The sequence below is a fragment of the Panthera tigris genome, chromosome E3, assembly GCF_018350195.1.
Source record: "Panthera tigris isolate Pti1 chromosome E3, P.tigris_Pti1_mat1.1, whole genome shotgun sequence".
Lineage (NCBI taxonomy): Eukaryota > Metazoa > Chordata > Mammalia > Carnivora > Felidae > Panthera > Panthera tigris.
The window spans coordinates 2,359,306-2,377,056 of NC_056675.1; the positions used below are offsets into that span (position 1 = coordinate 2,359,306).

The 17,751-nt window shown below is 52.1% G+C and overlaps 1 protein-coding gene across 1 annotated transcript in view; it reads right to left on the reverse strand.

Annotated features, from left to right (window-relative positions):
- Window positions 1-17,074, reverse strand: part of GNA12 (G protein subunit alpha 12) — a 108,341-nt gene extending 91,267 nt beyond the window's left edge. Inside the window, exon 1 of the mRNA XM_042971082.1 lies at window positions 16,748-17,074. Coding sequence (XP_042827016.1) covers window positions 16,748-17,059 — 312 coding nt within the window. The 5' untranslated portion in view covers window positions 17,060-17,074. The remainder of the gene's footprint in view (window positions 1-16,747) is intronic.
- Window positions 17,075-17,751: the final 677 nt, after the last annotated feature.

A 17,751-nucleotide genomic window follows, 5' to 3' on the forward strand; every position in this document is an offset into this window, starting at 1 on the left:
ATTTACTTTGTAGCCAGCCATTTCTGGAGCTGTGTTTCATTCCAACGACACTTTGGATGATACCTACCACTTATGATGTTAATTTTGTCCCTTCCTTTCTAGCAGATACACCTAATTTCTTTTTTCTTTTACCTGACTAGAATCTCCACAACATCACTGAATTAGATTGGCAGCTGACATCCTTGACTTTTCCAGTCTCGAAGAAGGTCTCTGTGCAAGGGACAGTCCCTCCTCAAGACAACACACCTGCAACCTCTCTGACCTGTCACGTCTGTCATTCTATCATCAAGTACTCAATGGTTTGCTCTCGGATCACGTTGTTTATATAAAATAAGTCAGATGATGGATCAGCGCCAAAACTATTTGGGGAAAAAAAGCCATAACCGAGGAAACAATCACCTGAGTGCTAATTATGGAAACAATACAAAAGAAAACAAGTACCCGTGTATATCGCCAATTACTCAAAAAAAAAAAAAAAGTGGACGCAGTCTCTTTTAGAAGGCTCAAGACCTGTCTTTTAATCTACTTCAAAAACACTTACATTTAAAACTTATACCCAATACTTTTTAAGAGTATTATTGAGTCTGGGGCACCTGGGTGGCCCAGTTAGTAAAGTGTCCAACTTCGGCTCAGGTCATGACCGTGGTTTGTGGGTTCGAGCCCCGCCTCAGGCTCCATGATGACAGCCTGCTTCAGATTCTGTGTCTCCCTCTCTCTCTCTGCCCCTCCCCTGCTCTCGCTCTCTCTCAAAAATAAACATTTAAAAATAAAGACACATTAAAAAAAAAGAATATTATTAACTTTAAAAACTAATGGAAGACTAGAAAAAGGCATTTACACCGTCAGAAGAATTTTACTTTGTACCAGATATAGGAAGGAAAGCTCAGGCCGCATGGTGGCTCTTTTCTTAAAGTTACCAAGAAATAAGGAACAAGACAAGTTTCCAATTAAAAAAAAAATGCTGAAGATGCTGTGGTCTCCTTGGTAAATATTTACACATTCTGAAAATATTCAAGATTACAAAAATTCTAAAGGGAAATTCAAACCACACATTAAGTCAAAACACCTGCAATTAAAAATGAAAACGTCCTTGTAACTGTCGAGAGCTGACAGAGAGAGGCAAGGGTTTAATCAAAACTGGATTGCTTAGTCATATAAATTAGGTTCTTTAATTACACTATGTCAATAATATTGAACATATTCCTCAGGACTCGTACTACAAAACTACTATTGCCAAGGCACTCTCTAAAGTAATGTTTTCTGTAGAAAACCTATTTTTTTTTAATTTTTTTAATTTTTGAGAGAGAGAGAGAATGAGAGTGAGTGAGCAGGGGAGGGGCAGAGAGAGAGGAAGAGAGAGAGTCCCAAGCAGGCTCTACACCATCAGCGTGCAGCCTGACGTGGGGCTCGATCTCACAGACCATGAGATCGTGACCTGAGCTGAAACCAAGAGTCAGTGGCTTAACCGACTGAGCCACCAGGCGCCCTGGTAGAAAACCTATTTTAAAAAATAAATTCACAAATTCCTGCTTCGCAGGAGTCAACACTCGGCATTTTGCTAGTCCGCCAGTTTTCCTAGGAAAACTTTCCTTTCCTTTCGCAAGGGCTCACAGTGCATCACTCCCGAGGAGGCCGTGTGTGCCCGGGGCGTGTGCCGTGTCCTCTGGGAGCTCCGGTCATGCTTGTGCTCACCGGGGACGACGGTTAACCCCGCCGATGCCACCCCTGAGGTCGCCAAACGGGGAGTGTGAGCCACCGCTGGGAAGGCTGTCGCCAATTAGGCGCCACTCCCAGTTTTTAAAAAGCGGAGCCCGAGGACATCAACACAGCCCACCGTCACCCGCTCACACCGGGCAACGTCGTGCGTCCCAAGGGCCGGACGTCAGTCTCCTCCACCCAAGCGGAGCCCCCACCCTGCCTTTCGCCACTTACTGGGGTGCTGCCACAAGGACACACGAGCGCAGTACGTGAAAGGAGGCCTGGAGACTGCCGAGCCACGCGCAGGCAGACGTGGTCGTCGCTGGTTCGTGGTCCCGAGCGGGCAGCTGGGAGAACCTGGCCCCGGGTCCCCCCGCTCCTGCCACGTGCGGGCACCGGGTGAGACACCAGGAAGGAGAACAGAGCAGCTGCTCCTGTCCTGAGGACCTCAGTTTAGCAGGCGCCCAGAGAAACGGGCTTCCCTCTGCTCGGACAGATCCGTTTGCGGTGGACAGACCCACGCCTGGACGGCCCGTTCCCTGCCACGGAGCCTGAAGGGCTCACGGGGGACATGGAGCTGGGCCAGGCCACACAGCCTGCTCGCGGTCCGGCCAGGAACGGCTCACGGTCCGAGCGGGAGACAACACGGGCTCCGTCCCCGCTGAGGGCACAGGGGAGGCGTCAGTCGGGCCTCCTCGGCGGCGGCCGTCAGGTGTGTGTCCCCACACGGCGCTCCGCTGTCTCCCCGACTCTCTTCCCCAATGGGGGCACTCAGGGGCGAGGGGGACTGGGCCTGTCCCCACGTCCCGATGGCGTCTCCGCCCGGGCCCTTCCTGGGCTGGACTTACTCAGGGGACCTCGAACAGCGAGTGACATTTCAGTGTCTCGCCGACTCTGAGGTCATCCTGTTTTTCTCACGCTACGGTTTCAGCAGACCCTTGGGTCTGGTTTTACAGAATATACGCTTTCACGGTGCACCTTCTCTTCCAGACTCGGCTTTTCTTCCGCCCTGTGTGGGCTCCCCCAGCCCCTTTGGATACGGCGGGGGAGAGCGGCCAGGCCGGGTCTCCACCTCTCCCACGGGCGGCTCTCTACCAACCCGATCTTCGCAGAAGCACTCTGGGTCAGCTTCCCCGACGGCATTTCTACCCCTCTGGTCCTCCCAGACCAGAGCCGAAGGCTGACGTGGCTGACCCGGGTCTAAGGGGACGGGGGTGAAGGAAGCCGAAACCCTGTCTGGGTCGCAGCGGGCTTGCTTCTGAAATCCTACCAAACGTCCCCCCTTCGAGCTCACTTCTCCGTCTGGTGAGCACCGGCTCAGCACGGATTCTGCCTTGGCCAAGGTCCCTCTGCTTCTGAGTGCTTTCCCTAACTTGTCCCAGGGCCGAAGTCGGGGGGACTAGTGGGGACGTTCAGGCCCGTGCCAACTCACCTGCTCCTCAATGTTACTGTTCGGAGGTGGGGCCGAGGCCAAGAGACACGCTACACGGCCCGAGAATCATCTCTCTGCCTTTGGCCACAGTGTGTTTGAAATATTAGAACCATAATACAAAACTGCCGTTTTTGTGGGTCAAAAATCAGAATTTCATGCAGTTCAACAGTTCAACTCCATGTGTAAGAATGCCTCTTTTTGTTCCTTGATTACTTCTGAACGTTTTCATACTCGTGTGTCGGATGATTTTTCAACACATACGCACAAATATGTAAACACACACACACACACACACACACACACACACACACACACACGAGCATTCCATCAGGTAATGAGCAGGTTGTGTGAACCTCGCATCCCATCAGGTAATGAGCAGGTTGTGTGAACCTCGCATCCCAATGCACTGCCCCAGACGGGTCAGTCCTCTGCCCCGAACTCCGCACTCGCCTCCCAGCACCACCAGAGTTGTCTTGCTCAAGGAGGCCCTGCCGGACCTGCTCAGGTTCCCTCCTCCACCTGCCACCCGGCATTCCAACACAGCTCTCTTTCCGTTCCTTAAAAGCCAGCTTCTTTCAGCCTCACTGCTCCCGTGCTCTTAACCCCTCGGCCTGGCTCACCGCAGAAAGGGGGTTCCCGGCTTCGGGTTCGGTGTACTCTCAGCCTCGGGCCACACAACACCCACCTCCAAGTTCAGGGATCGGGGGCTACAGGGACTAGCGTGTGGGGCCAATGGCAGCTCTGCCCAGAGGGAGGGGAGCCTCGTGTCTGGGGTTATTTCTGCGGTACGTACGTAATCTGCGGAATTAATAAAGAAGTCGAAAGCTATCACGGGGAGCTTCACGCAACAGGACGTCAAATGGGCCCAGGTGTTTCTGGGTTACCTGTAACAACTCAGTGTCGAAGAAGCATGTCCAGAGATGTGTGGGGCAGCCCCAGTGAGGGACACCGCGGGGACCTGAGGGACAGGGACACTGGGGGACGTGAGGGGCGGCCCCGGTGAGGGACACCGCGGGGACGTGAGGGGCAGGGATACGGTGGGGACGTGAGGAGCAGCCCCGACGAGGGACACCGTGGGGACGTGAGGGGCTGGGACACTGGGGGGAAAGGAGGAACTTAGGGACTCCGGCGTTCTGTTGGACCCCTGATGTTCCCACAAACTGGTGAGCAGCTAGCATTCTTGATGGCTTCCTTCAGGGACAACTACATTTATTCCTAAAAGAGCGATCAGCTTGCTATTTCCGCTCGTCACAGAAAAAGTCCCCAACGGGGCTGAGACGTCACCAAGGGGCTTCTAGCTTCGCAGGTGGCCCCAGGCAAATTCACCCTCAGCGAGCCTCCACTTTTCTCCCTCTGCTTCAGAGTCTGCAATCAATGTGGAAATCACAACGGGAACCAGCTCGATAGACGGAGGTGAAGACACCAGCTTTCGTCCTAATAGACGCCAGATGGGAGAGCTGGTTTTAGACTTGCAGCCAGCGAGGTGTGCTCACGGGCGTGGCTGGACAGACAGACACAGGCGGGACGAAACCGGAATGGCCACGCCCTGCGGGCAGGGGCTCCGGAGGAGGGAGGCCGGAGGGCCAGAGCCCTGCTTCCTTCTCGAAAGTCACCTGGCCAGCGGCTCGCTCGTCCTCCCCCCTGCACGGGGGTGGGGTGGGGAGGGAAGGGAAGTTAAGAAAGTACTGGAGCTGAAGTCCCTCCCCAACAGAGTAAAGCCCCGAATCTATAGCCTCACAGGGTCACTGGGCCCGGAGCACCTGCCTTCCGCACAAACACCAAAGCGCCCCATGCAAAGGTTTTCTTCCTTCTCTGCAGCCGCGTCCTCGCGGCATCTCGCGCATCAACACACACTTGATAAGTGTTGGCTGACTCGGCTTCCCGAGAGGATCGCTTTTAATGAGACACCTGCTTTAACTAGGAGGTTCCAGGGGTGCCGGTTTGTTTAAAGACACAACCCGACTGCTTCGGAACCGAATCCACCATGTACCGACAAGACGGTCAACCGCCCGTCTCCCACGTCCCAGTTGTGACGGCCAGCCTCGCGGGGGGCGTCTCCTCCTCTCCCACATCACTCCCCACTTAGACTTTCGCACCCACAGGCCTCTGATCCAGGCGTCAGAATCCTCGGGAAAACACTCGGGTGGCCCCAAAGATGCAGCCTTGGGCCGTCCCGGGGGTGCCAACGACCGCAGGGCAGAGCTGGCACCAGTGGGAAACACAGAAGAACCGTCGCGTGTGACAGAAATTCCCAAAGCAAACTCGGAAGCGGCCCCTCCCGTTCACCTGTAAGGGAGCCGAGCAGTAAGGGGAGACTGAGTAATCGCTCCCTTCCCTTCCCCGTAAGTGTCCAGTCCTTCGCCGGGACGCCGTGTGACGTGTCCGCAGAGAGGGGAACGAATGCACTCCGCGTGCCACGGTGCTCCGCCAGCGACCGTGGGGCGTGCTCCTCCGGACCCTGAACTGCTGGCGTCTCAGCGGCGGGAGCACCCGTGCCCGAGGGGATTCACGTGTAACACGAGTCCAGGTGAATCTCCCCGCACATCCCGCAGACGGTCCTGATGGCCCCTGCAGCGAGGCCGGGGCCCCCGCCCTCCTCTCCTGCCCGGTCCTCCCCGGTCCTTCCGGTCCCCACACGAGTCAAGCAGGCAGACAAGCACCATAAAAGGACTCACCACCGCGCACACAGCACAGCAAAGGGACGGCTGTGAACCTCGGGAGCACGTCTTGCTGCGGCCCTGACACCTATCCTGGCCTTCCCCGGGTACGGCGGGGAGCCTCCCTCTGCCCCAGACGTGCACGCGAGGGCCGTGGGGCACCCACGCCATGTACCATCAGCAGAACATTCCAGCAAGGCAAGGACAATATTAATACTGCACAGGGCACAGATTCCGAGTCTGAGTGTTCTGTTCCCGTGGCTTAGTTTCTGCTCCACTCAGCTGAAGTAGTTACTGGAGTCCCTGAGGCCTGGGTTCACTGGCTAACACCAGTCAGTGTTCGTGAGCATCAGTCTTCCCTGCTGACTCTTCACGTAACACGGCCGTGGGGCAAAGTTGGTGCCGTGGGCTTCAGGCCGGACGGGAAGACAGGCCCGAGTTCAGAGAGCGGTGCTGTCTGCTTGGCCTCTGCTTATGACAGCAGGGGTGGGGACGCTTTCTTGCCACACTCTCCGGCTCCTTTCCATCCACTCGCAGAGACGCCCAAGAGTCAACAACTGTTCCTTTTCTGTCCTACGGACGAAGCACCTTCCAGAGCACAAGTTGCCAACGGACCCGGGCCACCGCGTCGGGACAGAGTTCCGGCCGGCCGACACACTCACACGACACAGAGGCTGTTCTCCTGCCGTGAACCAGTGTCCGGGACCCACGTGAACACGTACCCTGATGTCAGACGAACGTCCGAACGTACAAAAGAATCACTCAAGACAACTCATCACATGGTCCGCGTTCCGCTCACCCTAAGGGCCACCGGGCGGCCGCTCCAGCCCACCGGACGGAAGGCACGGAGACTGCTGCTTTTGGTGAAATGCAAACAAACGAGAATAGTTAGAACCCAAAATCCCGCAGCCCGTCTTGAAGAGAGGGCGGGCGCGGCCCTTCGAGGGCTGACATGGGTCTAGCGCCAGCTCCGCCACACGTTAGCGTCCTGTGCTCGCAGCTCGCCCTATGATCACATCTCTAGATAAGCCTCAAGTGTAAACCTTCAGTTCCAGTTACTACCGATGGGGTCCAGGTCCCCGCTCTCAACTACGTAATAGCAGAGAAGAATTACCTACGGTCAACAAAACACGATCTAGCATCGAGCACGGCTGTATTACAAATCTCACGTGACATATGACTTCGGGTCAAAACTGCTCCCCTAAAATCGGTTTGGTTAAAATGACCAACCTGTCAACCTGAAAGGGGAGGGTAAGACCAATCGTCCATATGCTATGAATCCCCAATAAGGGCCAGAGGGGTCTCTGGATGGAAAAAGATGTCTTTGGTTTTTTTGCCCTTATCAAAGCAGTAACCATGCGTGTCCAGTGTAAAAGTAAATTTGTATAAATGCAATCAGCCAACGAGCCAGTAGAACCCGGACTGTTCTCCCAGACCTGGAAGTGCATTTCCGCTCCTGTTCTCACGGAAACCCACAGTGGGGTCAAGCACAAACGGATTCTGAACCCAAGAAACAAAGACCCCGCAGGCCAGGAGTTTCCAAGTGCCTAAAAATACAGAAGAGCAGTAGAGGCTCCCTCAACGTCCTACTGGCCTTTGCAGAAGATAATGCCACAGCCAACGATCCTAAAAAAGATTTTAATTTACAAAAATTTAACGTAATCTTCGATATTCTACCACAAAATGTCTTACCCTGCAGCCCACAGAGCATCCAGAGGCCCCCTTCGAGGCTCAGGACGGTGAGGGACCCCCCGAAGGGATTACATGTGCACATATGAATTTTCTAGAGAGAAGGTCTGGGGTTTTCACATAAAGAACATCGTGACCAAGGTCTCTGGCAAGCCACTGCATTACGTATGACCAGCTCCCTGCGCTAGAAAGTTCCGTCCAGCTCCTACTCTCCTTCTTAACACTCCAAACCACGAGAATTCTCTGTCCTAACTGGCAGACATGTGCCGCATGGAGATGGGCTCATCTGTATGTCCCTCTCCACCTGCTCAAACTCCAGGGCGCCCTCAGAGACCAGCTCAAATCACTCTTCCTCCAGAGGCTTTTCCAGACGCCTCAGCCAGAATCCACCTTTCCTACTCTCACTGAGCCACCTGCCGCCTTTTACACTGGCATTCAACACGGCGTACGTTCAGACTCGATGTTAAAGGGTGCACCTGTCTCCCCAGCTGGTCGGAGCACCCGAAGGGTAGAGACGAGGCCGGATTCATCATAACTGACCCTTTCCCCACCGGCACCGAGCACACCAACGTGGGTGTATGATCAAAAAGTGTGTGTGGAATGTTTGTTTCAGTGACCACCAGTTCTAACAATCTCATTCTTCACAAGGTTTCTAAATCAGCCACACAACGACACTCTAGGAAGCCCCACCTCTGGGTGGTTAAATGCTACTCACGCAATTGTGTGAGTATTGGGATTTCTAGTTCACAAAACAAAGGCTAATGTATGTCAAATGGCTTACGTTGTATTCACTTTTTTTTTTTTAAGTTTATTAACTTATTTTGAGGGGGGCAGGGAGGGGTAGAGAGAACCCCAAGCAGGCTCTGCACTGACAGCACAGGGCCCGACGACACAGGGCTCGAACTAGCAAACCATGAGACCATGACCTGAGCAGAAATCAAGAGTCAGATATTTAACTGCGCCACCTGGGTGCCCCGCGTTGTATTAACTTCTAACTCGATGTGGGATTCAGTCGTCACAAGTCGCTCCTGAAAGCACAGATGAGGGGGGCTAGAGCCACTGGGAGAGAAGGCCAAGCTGGTCTGAAGCCTTCTCCACAAAGGCCCAGGCACCTGCTGTCACCAGAGGGGTTACTAACAAAGTTCTGAGGCAGCACATACACAAACTTTAGGGACAGCCCGCCCAGGAAGTGAGACACTAACATCTTTAAGATTATAAAGATAAAAAGAATGAATACGAAGTCTTACCGGGAATATTTACAGGAAGCCCAAGCAACTAACAGATTCAAATAATACACTGCAGAGGGTAGTGTGAGGGGATGAAGTTAAGGAAATGAGAGGCTCACATGCAGGCACAACTGTGATCATGAAGGAGGAGGCCTGGACCTGGAGTCAGAAGACCAGGATGACAGAAACTTCTGGTTCCACAGATGCAGTAGCCCCATTCCTCCCGGGTCCCCTCCTTACAACGAAGGACACTCAGGACGGAACACAGCGAGCACGCGCTGGAAAGCCGGCGGAGACAAGGCGGCAGGCGGCCCGGGACTTCGGGCCCGAGGAGCCACTTGGCAGGGAGCTCGCCAGGTGTCCTTGCCGCCTACCTGTCTGGGACAGGGTGCTGCACAGCCTCCAAGCTCGAGCAGCCAAACGGCACAGATGGAAACAGCTCCCAGAAAAGCTGTTCCTCCCAGCAGAAGGCCTGGGAAAAGGGTGGTCCCACAACAGAAAATCCGCATCTGTCACCCCCTGGGTTTCAGCAGGCTCATCTCCCGCTTCCCTTCGGGGCCCCGCACAACCAGGGAGCAGCTTCCAAGTGGCCAAGCAAGATCTCCTCTCCTGTCCCCTGTCTAGAGATGCAGGACGTGCTCAACTCCCCGACCAGGGCGGCGTCAGTGGGGCGCCGAGCCTCTACCCCGACCCAGGCACAGGCGGGCAGGAAAAGGAGGGGGGAGGCTGGGCGGGTCACCACTCCGCTGCTCCTAATACTCCCGGTATCAGCCAGGCCGGGAGTAGCTGATGTCACATCCCACTCAACAAGGCAACAGAGGCTCAGGGACCCGGAGGTCAGCAGTTAAGAGCCAAGTGACACTCCTATCACCAGAGTCTCAGAAGGAAGGGACAAAGAGTGGGGCCGAAAAAGTATTTTTAGAAATAATGGCTGGAAACCTCCCAAGTTTGGCGAAAGACACAAACGCAGAGATTCAGGAAGCCGAGCAAACCCTAAATATAATAAGTCGAAAGAACCTATGTCAAGACAAATCAGGGGCACCTGGGTGGCGCAGTCGGCTAAGCGTCCGACTTCAGCCAGGTCACGATCTCGCGATCCGTGAGTTCGAGCCCCGCGTCGGGCTCTGGGCTGATGGCTCAGAGCCTGGAGCCTGTTTCCGATTCTGTGTCTCCCTCTCTCTCTGCCCCTCCCCCGTTCATGCTCTGTCTCTCTCTGTGCCAAAAATAAATTTAAAAAAACGTTGAAAAAAAAAAATTAAAAAAAAAAAGACAAATCATAGTTCAACTCTGGAAACTGAGACAGATGAGCAATCTTAAAAGCAACCTGAGACATAGGATACCTTTACTTAGAAAGAGCAATTCGAGGGGCAGCAGATTTCTCATCTGCAACAGGGGAGGCCAGAAGAATAAGGCACCTTTTTCAAGTACTAAAAGAATGTATCAACTGTGAATTCCACAGCTGGCACCGAGATCTCAAGGACGAAGGGGGAATAGAGACATTCTCGGATGCAGGAGACCTGAATTTCTTGTCCACTAGCCCACCCTTAAGAATGGCTAAAGGAAGTTTTCCAAACACAAAGCTCAGAACTGCAGGAAGAAAAGACCATCAGAGTAGGTAAAAATAGGGGTGAATCTAACAAACATCCCACTTTTCACAAGTTTCTTAAATCTTATTTGATGACTGACAGAAAGCCCTGTGATGTGGTGCTCCAAGTATAACAAGACTTAAAACGTTGATATTTAAAAAGTGAGGAGGGTAAAGGGATCTAGAGTAAAGGTCCCACACTTCACTGACGGTTGTAAAACACAGATGCCGGCACCCTAAGCTACGCACGTACACGGTAAGCCCAAGCAACCAACAAGAAAGTAAACAAAGCTTTAATTGATATATAATCACCAAATGATCAAGATGGAATCCTAAAACATGTTTAACCCACAGGAAAATAAAAAACAGAAACAAACAAAAAATTAACAAAATGGGAGGCTTATGCTTTAACAGATTAATCACTTTACCTTAAATGTAAATGGCCAAAATACACAAATTAACAAAGATGGACACAGTGAACAAAATAGGACGTAACAATATTCTGTCTATTAGATACTTCGAAACAACAATGTGGGTAGGTCAAAGGGATGGAAAAAAATACAGCAGGAAAGCATTCATTAAAAAAAAAAAAGAGTCGCTATATTAAAATATCTGATAAGGTAGGGCAGAGGAAATTACTAGAGACAAAGAGGGAGATTACATAATGACAAAAGGATCAATCCACCAGGAAGTCCTAATAATCCTAAATGTTTATACACCACACAACAGTCTCAAAACGCATGAAGCAAAAACTGAGAGCTAAAGGAGAAATATCCACAATTGTATTTAGGAGACTTTCACACCTCCCTTTCAGGAACCGACAGAAATACTGAACAATCAGCAAGGATACAGAACGTGACACCCCCATCAACGGCACTACCTAACGGACATAAGTAGAAAACTCCACCCAACAAGAGATATGCATTTTTTTTTCAAGTGTCCATGAACATTCACCAACAAAGGCCGCCCACAGAATATATACCATGATAGACCATATACTGGGTCATAAAACAAACCTTAAATATTTCAAAGAATTGAAATCATACCAAGTATGTTCTCTGACCGTAATAAACTCATAGAAATCAATAAGGATAACAGGAAAAACTCTAAACTCCTAGATTCTACAATAACGCTTCTAAATAATCTGTGGGTCAAAGAATCTGAAAAAGAAATACACACATGAACATGAACAAAAGTTCAAACACAACATATCAAAACATGTGAACACAGCTAAAGCAGTGCTGAGTGGGAAATCTATGGCACATATGAGAAACGAGGAAAGGTCCCAAATAAATATCCAAATCTCTACCTCAAAAAACAAAGAAAAAAAAAAAAGAGCAAATAAACCCGAAGGAAGTAGAAGGAAATAAGGAGAGAAATACAGGATATTGAAAACAGGAAAGCCATAAAGAAAAGTTAATGAAATAAAAAGCTGGTTCTTCAGGGGGGAAAAAAAAAATCATTAAAAGTGATAAGCCTCTAAGAAGACTGACAAAAATAAAAGACAGAAATCACCAACACCAGAAAAGAAACACAAGACAGGCCTCTCACCATTCTCATTCAACAAAATACTGGGAGTTCTAGCCACTGCAGTAAGGCCAAGAAAAAGAAAGAAAGCATAGCTATTGGGAAAGAAGAAATAAAGCTGTTCATTTGCAGATAACAGGATGATCCACAGAGAAAATCCCAAGGAATCTATAGAAAAGCCCTTAGAACGATTGAGTATATTCGCTAAGCTCATAGGACACAAAATCAAGACACAAATATCAATTGCATTGCTGTATAAGAACAAAGAGCATGTGGAAACTGACAATAAAAGCACTGTATCATTTCCAGTTGCTCTAAGGAAAACAAGATACTTAATACACACTTAAAACACATACCAGATCTGCATGCTAATAATCGCAAAATGCTAATAAAGAAATCAAAGGCTGGGGCGCCTGGGTGGCTTGGCTGGTTGATCGTCCGACTTCGGCTCAGGTCATGATCTCACGGTCCGTGAGTTTGAGCCCCGCGTTGGGCTCTGTGCTGACAGCTCAGAGCCTGGAGCCTGCTTCGGATTCTGTGTCTCCCTCTCTATCTGCCCCTCCCCTGCTCATGCTCTGTCTCTCTCTGTCTCAAAAATAAATAAACATTAAAAAAAATTTTTTTTTAAATAAAAAAAATAAGAAATCAAAGGCTGAAAAAAAGACATACCATGTTCATGGACTGGAAGACTCAACATAGTTGAGAGGTCAATTCTCCCCCAAATGATCTATAGGTTTGATGCAATTGCTATCAAAATCCCAGCAAGATTTTTTTTTATAGACACAGACGAGCGTATTCTAAGACACATCTAGAAAGCCGCAGGCCCTTCAATACCTAAAACAATCTTCAAAAAGGGAAATGAAGTGGGAGAAACCACTCTATCTGATGTTAAGGTCTTCCGCATAGGTATAGTAATCAACAGAGCGTGATAACGGCAGAAGGAGAGACATACAGATCAGTGGAACAGAATAGAGAACTCAGAACTAGGTCCACACAAATATGCCCAACTGGTTTCTGACGAAATTGCAAAAGCAATTCAAAGGAAGGACAGTCTTTTCACCAGATGGTGTTGGAACGATTAAGCATTCAAAGCAAAAAAAACAACAAAAAACAAAAAACTTCCATCCAAAACTCACACATTTTCATGGGATAATTAACTCAAAATGGATCAGGGACTCAAATGTAGAATGTAAAACTACCAAAATTTACGGGAAAAAAATGGATTGGGATCTGGAGCTAGGCAAAGAGTTCATAGCTTTGATACCCAAAGTGTTACCTATAAAGGGAAAAACTGATAAGCTTGCTTCATCAGAAAAAGTTCTGCTCTATGAAAGCCCTTGTTAAGAGGATGAAAAGCAAAGCTACAGACGGGGAGGAAACAGTTGCAAACCATAAAACGTGGCAAACGACCAGTATCTAGAATGCATAAAAAAACTCTGCAAGCATTCACTAGCAATAAACCACAATAAATAACAAACCATAAAAACAAGCAACCTCTAGAAACAGAAAATAGGTAAAAAAAAAAAAAAAAACCCACCAAGAGGCACCACACCAAAGAGGATATAGGGGCGGCAAATAAACACATGAAAAGATGTTCTACACCATGAGCTAGTAGGGAAAGGAAAATTAAGACAGCGAGGAGACAGCTCTTGCCCACCTAACAGGATGGCTGACACAGCAAAAGGACATCAGATGCTGGCGAGGATACGGAGAACCCGGGTCACGCAGACACCGCCGGTGGGAATGCGAAAGGGTACAGGCGCTCCAACAAGTTTGCCGTTTCTTATCACGTTAACCACACCATTGCCACACGACCGAGCAACTGGGCTCCTGGGCACTTATCCCAGACACGTGAAGATGTGCGTCCAAACGTGTACGTGAACGTGCAGAGCACATTTCCTCACAACAGGCAGAGAACTGGAACCCAGAGGCCTTCGACAGGTGAACGGTTACGTGGTGGCCTGTGGTAAATCCACACCGCGGATCCTACCCGGCAAACGGAAGGCGCAAACTATTTCCAACACGCACAACTTGGGTGATTCTCCAGGGAATGAGGTGGAATGATAAAAAGAGGTCATGTTCTGCATGGCTCCGTTGGTACAATATTCTCGAATGAGTAAAACTTGTAGAATTGGAGAAATGATCAGTTCTTGCCAGGGTCAGGGAGGGGCGGGCGGGAGGGAGCGGCCAGGAAAGGCGACCTAAGGGACCCTTGACGGTGACGGGAATATTCTGTATCTTGACTTGCGTGGCGTCGGTATCCTGGTCGTGACGCTGCATCACAGTTTTGCAAGATGTCGTCACAGAAGGTAACAGGATAGAGGGTACGTGGGCCCTCCATATTATTTCTCACAACAGGATGGGACTCCACAATTATCCCCAAAATTAAAGTTAAAAAAACAAAAATTTGTTCCCAGCTCTGCCACCTGCTACGTAGGTAGCTGACCTTGAACAGACTCTGAACTCCCTGTCCTCAGTGTTCTCACGGCTAAATGGGACAACACCTCCTGAAACATGAGAAAAACTAAATGCCACTTATGAAGGATGTGGCAACGCGCACGGCACACAGTACTTCAACAACAGCCTGTGAACGCTGAATCTACGCGTAGACACAAGAAGTATTCTAAATCGTACCATTCAAATGCCCACTACTGCAGCCGCTGCAGAGCAATTAATTCGAAAGGTCTCCTCCCAAAGTGATCAGTCTAAACATGGTGTGGGGGGGGGGGGAAGAATTTGTGGTTTTAAACTGAAAAAAGATGGGGCGCCTGGGTGGCTCAGTCGGTTAAGCGGCCGACTTCAGCTCAGGTCACGATCTCGCGGTCCGTGAGTTCGAGCCCCGCGTCAGGCTCTGGGCTGATGGCTCAGAGCCTGGAGCCTGTTTCCGGTTCTGTGTCTCCCTCTCTCTCTGCCCCTCCCCCGTGCATGCTCTGTCTCTCTCTGTCCCAAAAATAAATAAACGTTAAAAAAAATTTTTTTTCAAAAAAAACCACAAAACTTAAAAAAGAATTCCTAACTAGCCACTGAACTAGTCACAGACAAAGCGAGTTTAAAATGGAGTTACGGTGAGTTAAAAGCTGGGAAGGAAAAGAGGAGACCGGCTAACAAACCTAATACTTCTGTTGATCAGGAAGTCAGTAGAGGTTAACGTTTGCGTGCACTGGGAGAAGGTGAGGAATGAGTTTCCTAAAACGCACTCGACACAGTCATTTAAGACTCTATGTTGCTCAACATTTTGTCTACCTCCCGAGTTAAAAGTGGGAGAAAGTCAGTCAAATCCTTGTGATCCTTTCTACACCTGCCGGGCGTGGAGGTTCGGAAAAGCAGCCGAAACGCAATCTGGCTCCGAGATAGAGGAAGACAATGAAATGCACTTTACCCCAGAAGATGAGGGGAATTTTAAACACACAGTGTATCCCCGGGAATCACACTGGGCTCCTGGCCTTTAACGTTGGTGAAGACTGCCCAGAGCAGACCCACAGAGGCTTTTGAAAGAGGTGAAAAGGAAGGAGTGTTTTGTCATTCAAATGATTCTCTTCCCGTCATTCCCCTCAAGGTCCTAAAAGAGCTTTTTCTACTAAAATGAGAGATTTTCATAACAAATACAGAAAGCGGGGATACCAGGCCGGGCCTGGAGGCTTAGACGCGGGGTTTCGGCTTCCAGGGGGTGGACTCACTTACCCCCCGGGGCCTGGAACTTCTTCCTCGTGGGTGAAGTGAGAGGCACCGGATGGGTTTCTACAGCCCTCTGCTACGTTTAAAGTCCCTGGGGGCACCGTAAACTCTCGTGTCCAGACAGCCGTCTGGTAGGACAAACTCTCCTCTGCTTGAGACATACCTGCTTTCCCCACAGCGAGCCTGGGAAGGAGTAGGTGAGAGGGCAGTGAGAGGGGGTAGCGATCCAGTAAAAACGAGCACATAAAAAATCATAAACAAACCCCCCAAATGACTCTGAGGGCAGGAGAGAATCTACGCTGGGCTGCTCGCCGTCCGTTTTCTCCAGATTTCCTTTCCGGGGAGCCCTTCAGCACAGACTCCCAGCAGAGAGAGACCAGAATCCAGACTTGGTCAACCCCACAGCTTTTTTGTTTTGTTTTGTTTTCCCCAAAACCGCCAAGGATAAGACGAGCAGGGAACAGGAGAGCCAGTCGACTGTGCACAGCACGCAGGACATCCACGAAAGGGTGCAGAGCAAGGAATTCCCTTGTACCGTCACGCGCACACACACAACGGCGACGGGGCAACGCGGGGGGCTGTGAGCACAGGCTGGGTTATCCGAGGGTGTCAAGCAAGCAGTGACTGATTCGCGGCTTCGGCAGGCGGACCGCGGTGGTTTCTAAAGCGAGGCCTTCTCTTTCAGCGACAAACGCTAAGACCCTTCCTAACGAAGTTCTCCGCGGTCTGGGGTTGGCTTCCAGCCCCAGGGCAGGCGTGTGGGTGACCCGAGCGCTGAGGCTGGGGGAGGGGGCGTGGGTACGCGCACTTCGCTCTACTCCCTGCACGTTGTGCAGGCGGCAAGTTCTCAGTTCCCAAGCGGAGCCGTGCGGCCGGCCTCCTCTCCGGTCTACACCGCTCTGCGGCACTTACGGGGAGGGCAGGGCGAGGACGGCTCCCTGACCCCGGGAGGCCGGCTGTGGGAAGCGCGCAGAAGCCGTCCTGTAAGGGCGCGTCCCCGGCGCGGCGTCCAGGAGGGGCCCGCCCACCGTCCCCATCCCCCGAAGTTGGCCAGCTTCTCCGCGTCTCGGCCCCCAGCCCCCACCCCCCGCAAGACGGGCAGGGGCGCAGGCCATTATCGCGCCGCGGCGCCGAAGGGGTGAGCATCCCCGGCCGGACACCCTCCCCGCCCAAAGCCGGGGTCAAGCGGCCCGCACCTGGCCGCACCTGCGCGCACCTGGGCGCAGGTGCGCGGGCGGGGACGCCGAGGCGCGCGCACCTTGAGGATGTTGTCGAAGATGGTGTCGCGGAACTCGAGCAGCGCCTTCTGGTCGAACTCGCGGCCGTGGATGATGCGCATCTGCTTGAGGAAGGTGGACTTGCCGCTCTCGCCCGCGCCCAGCAGCAGGATCTTGACGAGGCGCCGCACGGCGCGCCGCTCGCGGGCCAGCCCCGCGTCGATGTCCCGGCTGCGCCGCCGCGCCTCGCGCTCCGCGTCGCGGGCCCCGCTGCCGCCCGCCCTGCGCTCGCGGGCCCCGCCGGCCTCGGCCGGCAGCAGGCAGCGGCTGAGGGTCCGCACCACGCCGGACATGGCCGCTCAGGCCATGGACCCCGCCGCGGGCGAGGCGAGCCCCGCGCGGCAGCCGGCCGCTCCCTCAGGCCGCGTCCGTCCGTCCGCCGCCGCCGCCGCCGCCGCCCCGAGGCCCGCTCTCGCCCGCCGCTCGGCCCCGGCGGAGGGGCGGGGCGGCGCGGCCGGGGCCCGGCGATTGGGCCGGCCGCCGTCCATCCGGACGAACGCGCCCTCCGATTGGGCCGTGTGGCGCCGGGAGGCGGCCGTCCCTCTGGCCCTCGGGGCGGGGTCGGCGCCGAAAGAGGCGGGATCTTTGGGGTGGGGGCGCTTCTCATTGGGCATCTGGGATGAGGTTCTTTCTTTCAGAATGAAAGGGAGGCGGGGCTGCCGGGGAGGCGGGGCGGCCGTCCGCCATGACCAATTATAATTGCTCTGGGGTCACGTCAATCACGGGGAACAGGCTTGGGATTGGGAGATCGACGAAACGGGGCGGGACCAGAAGTGCCAGGTGTACAGAAAGATTCTCCCTGAGTTCCCAGATTGGGTCAACCTGTGAGACCAGGCGTCTCGTTAAGTGGACTTAACGTTGCCCGAAAATGCAGATATAAGAGGTGCAGCTGCTCGTCTTATGTTTGCAGAGAAAGCTGTTCCTAAACCATTTTCCTTCCAGAAACACGCAGGGGGGGAGGGACGCACACACAGTTTTAAAACAA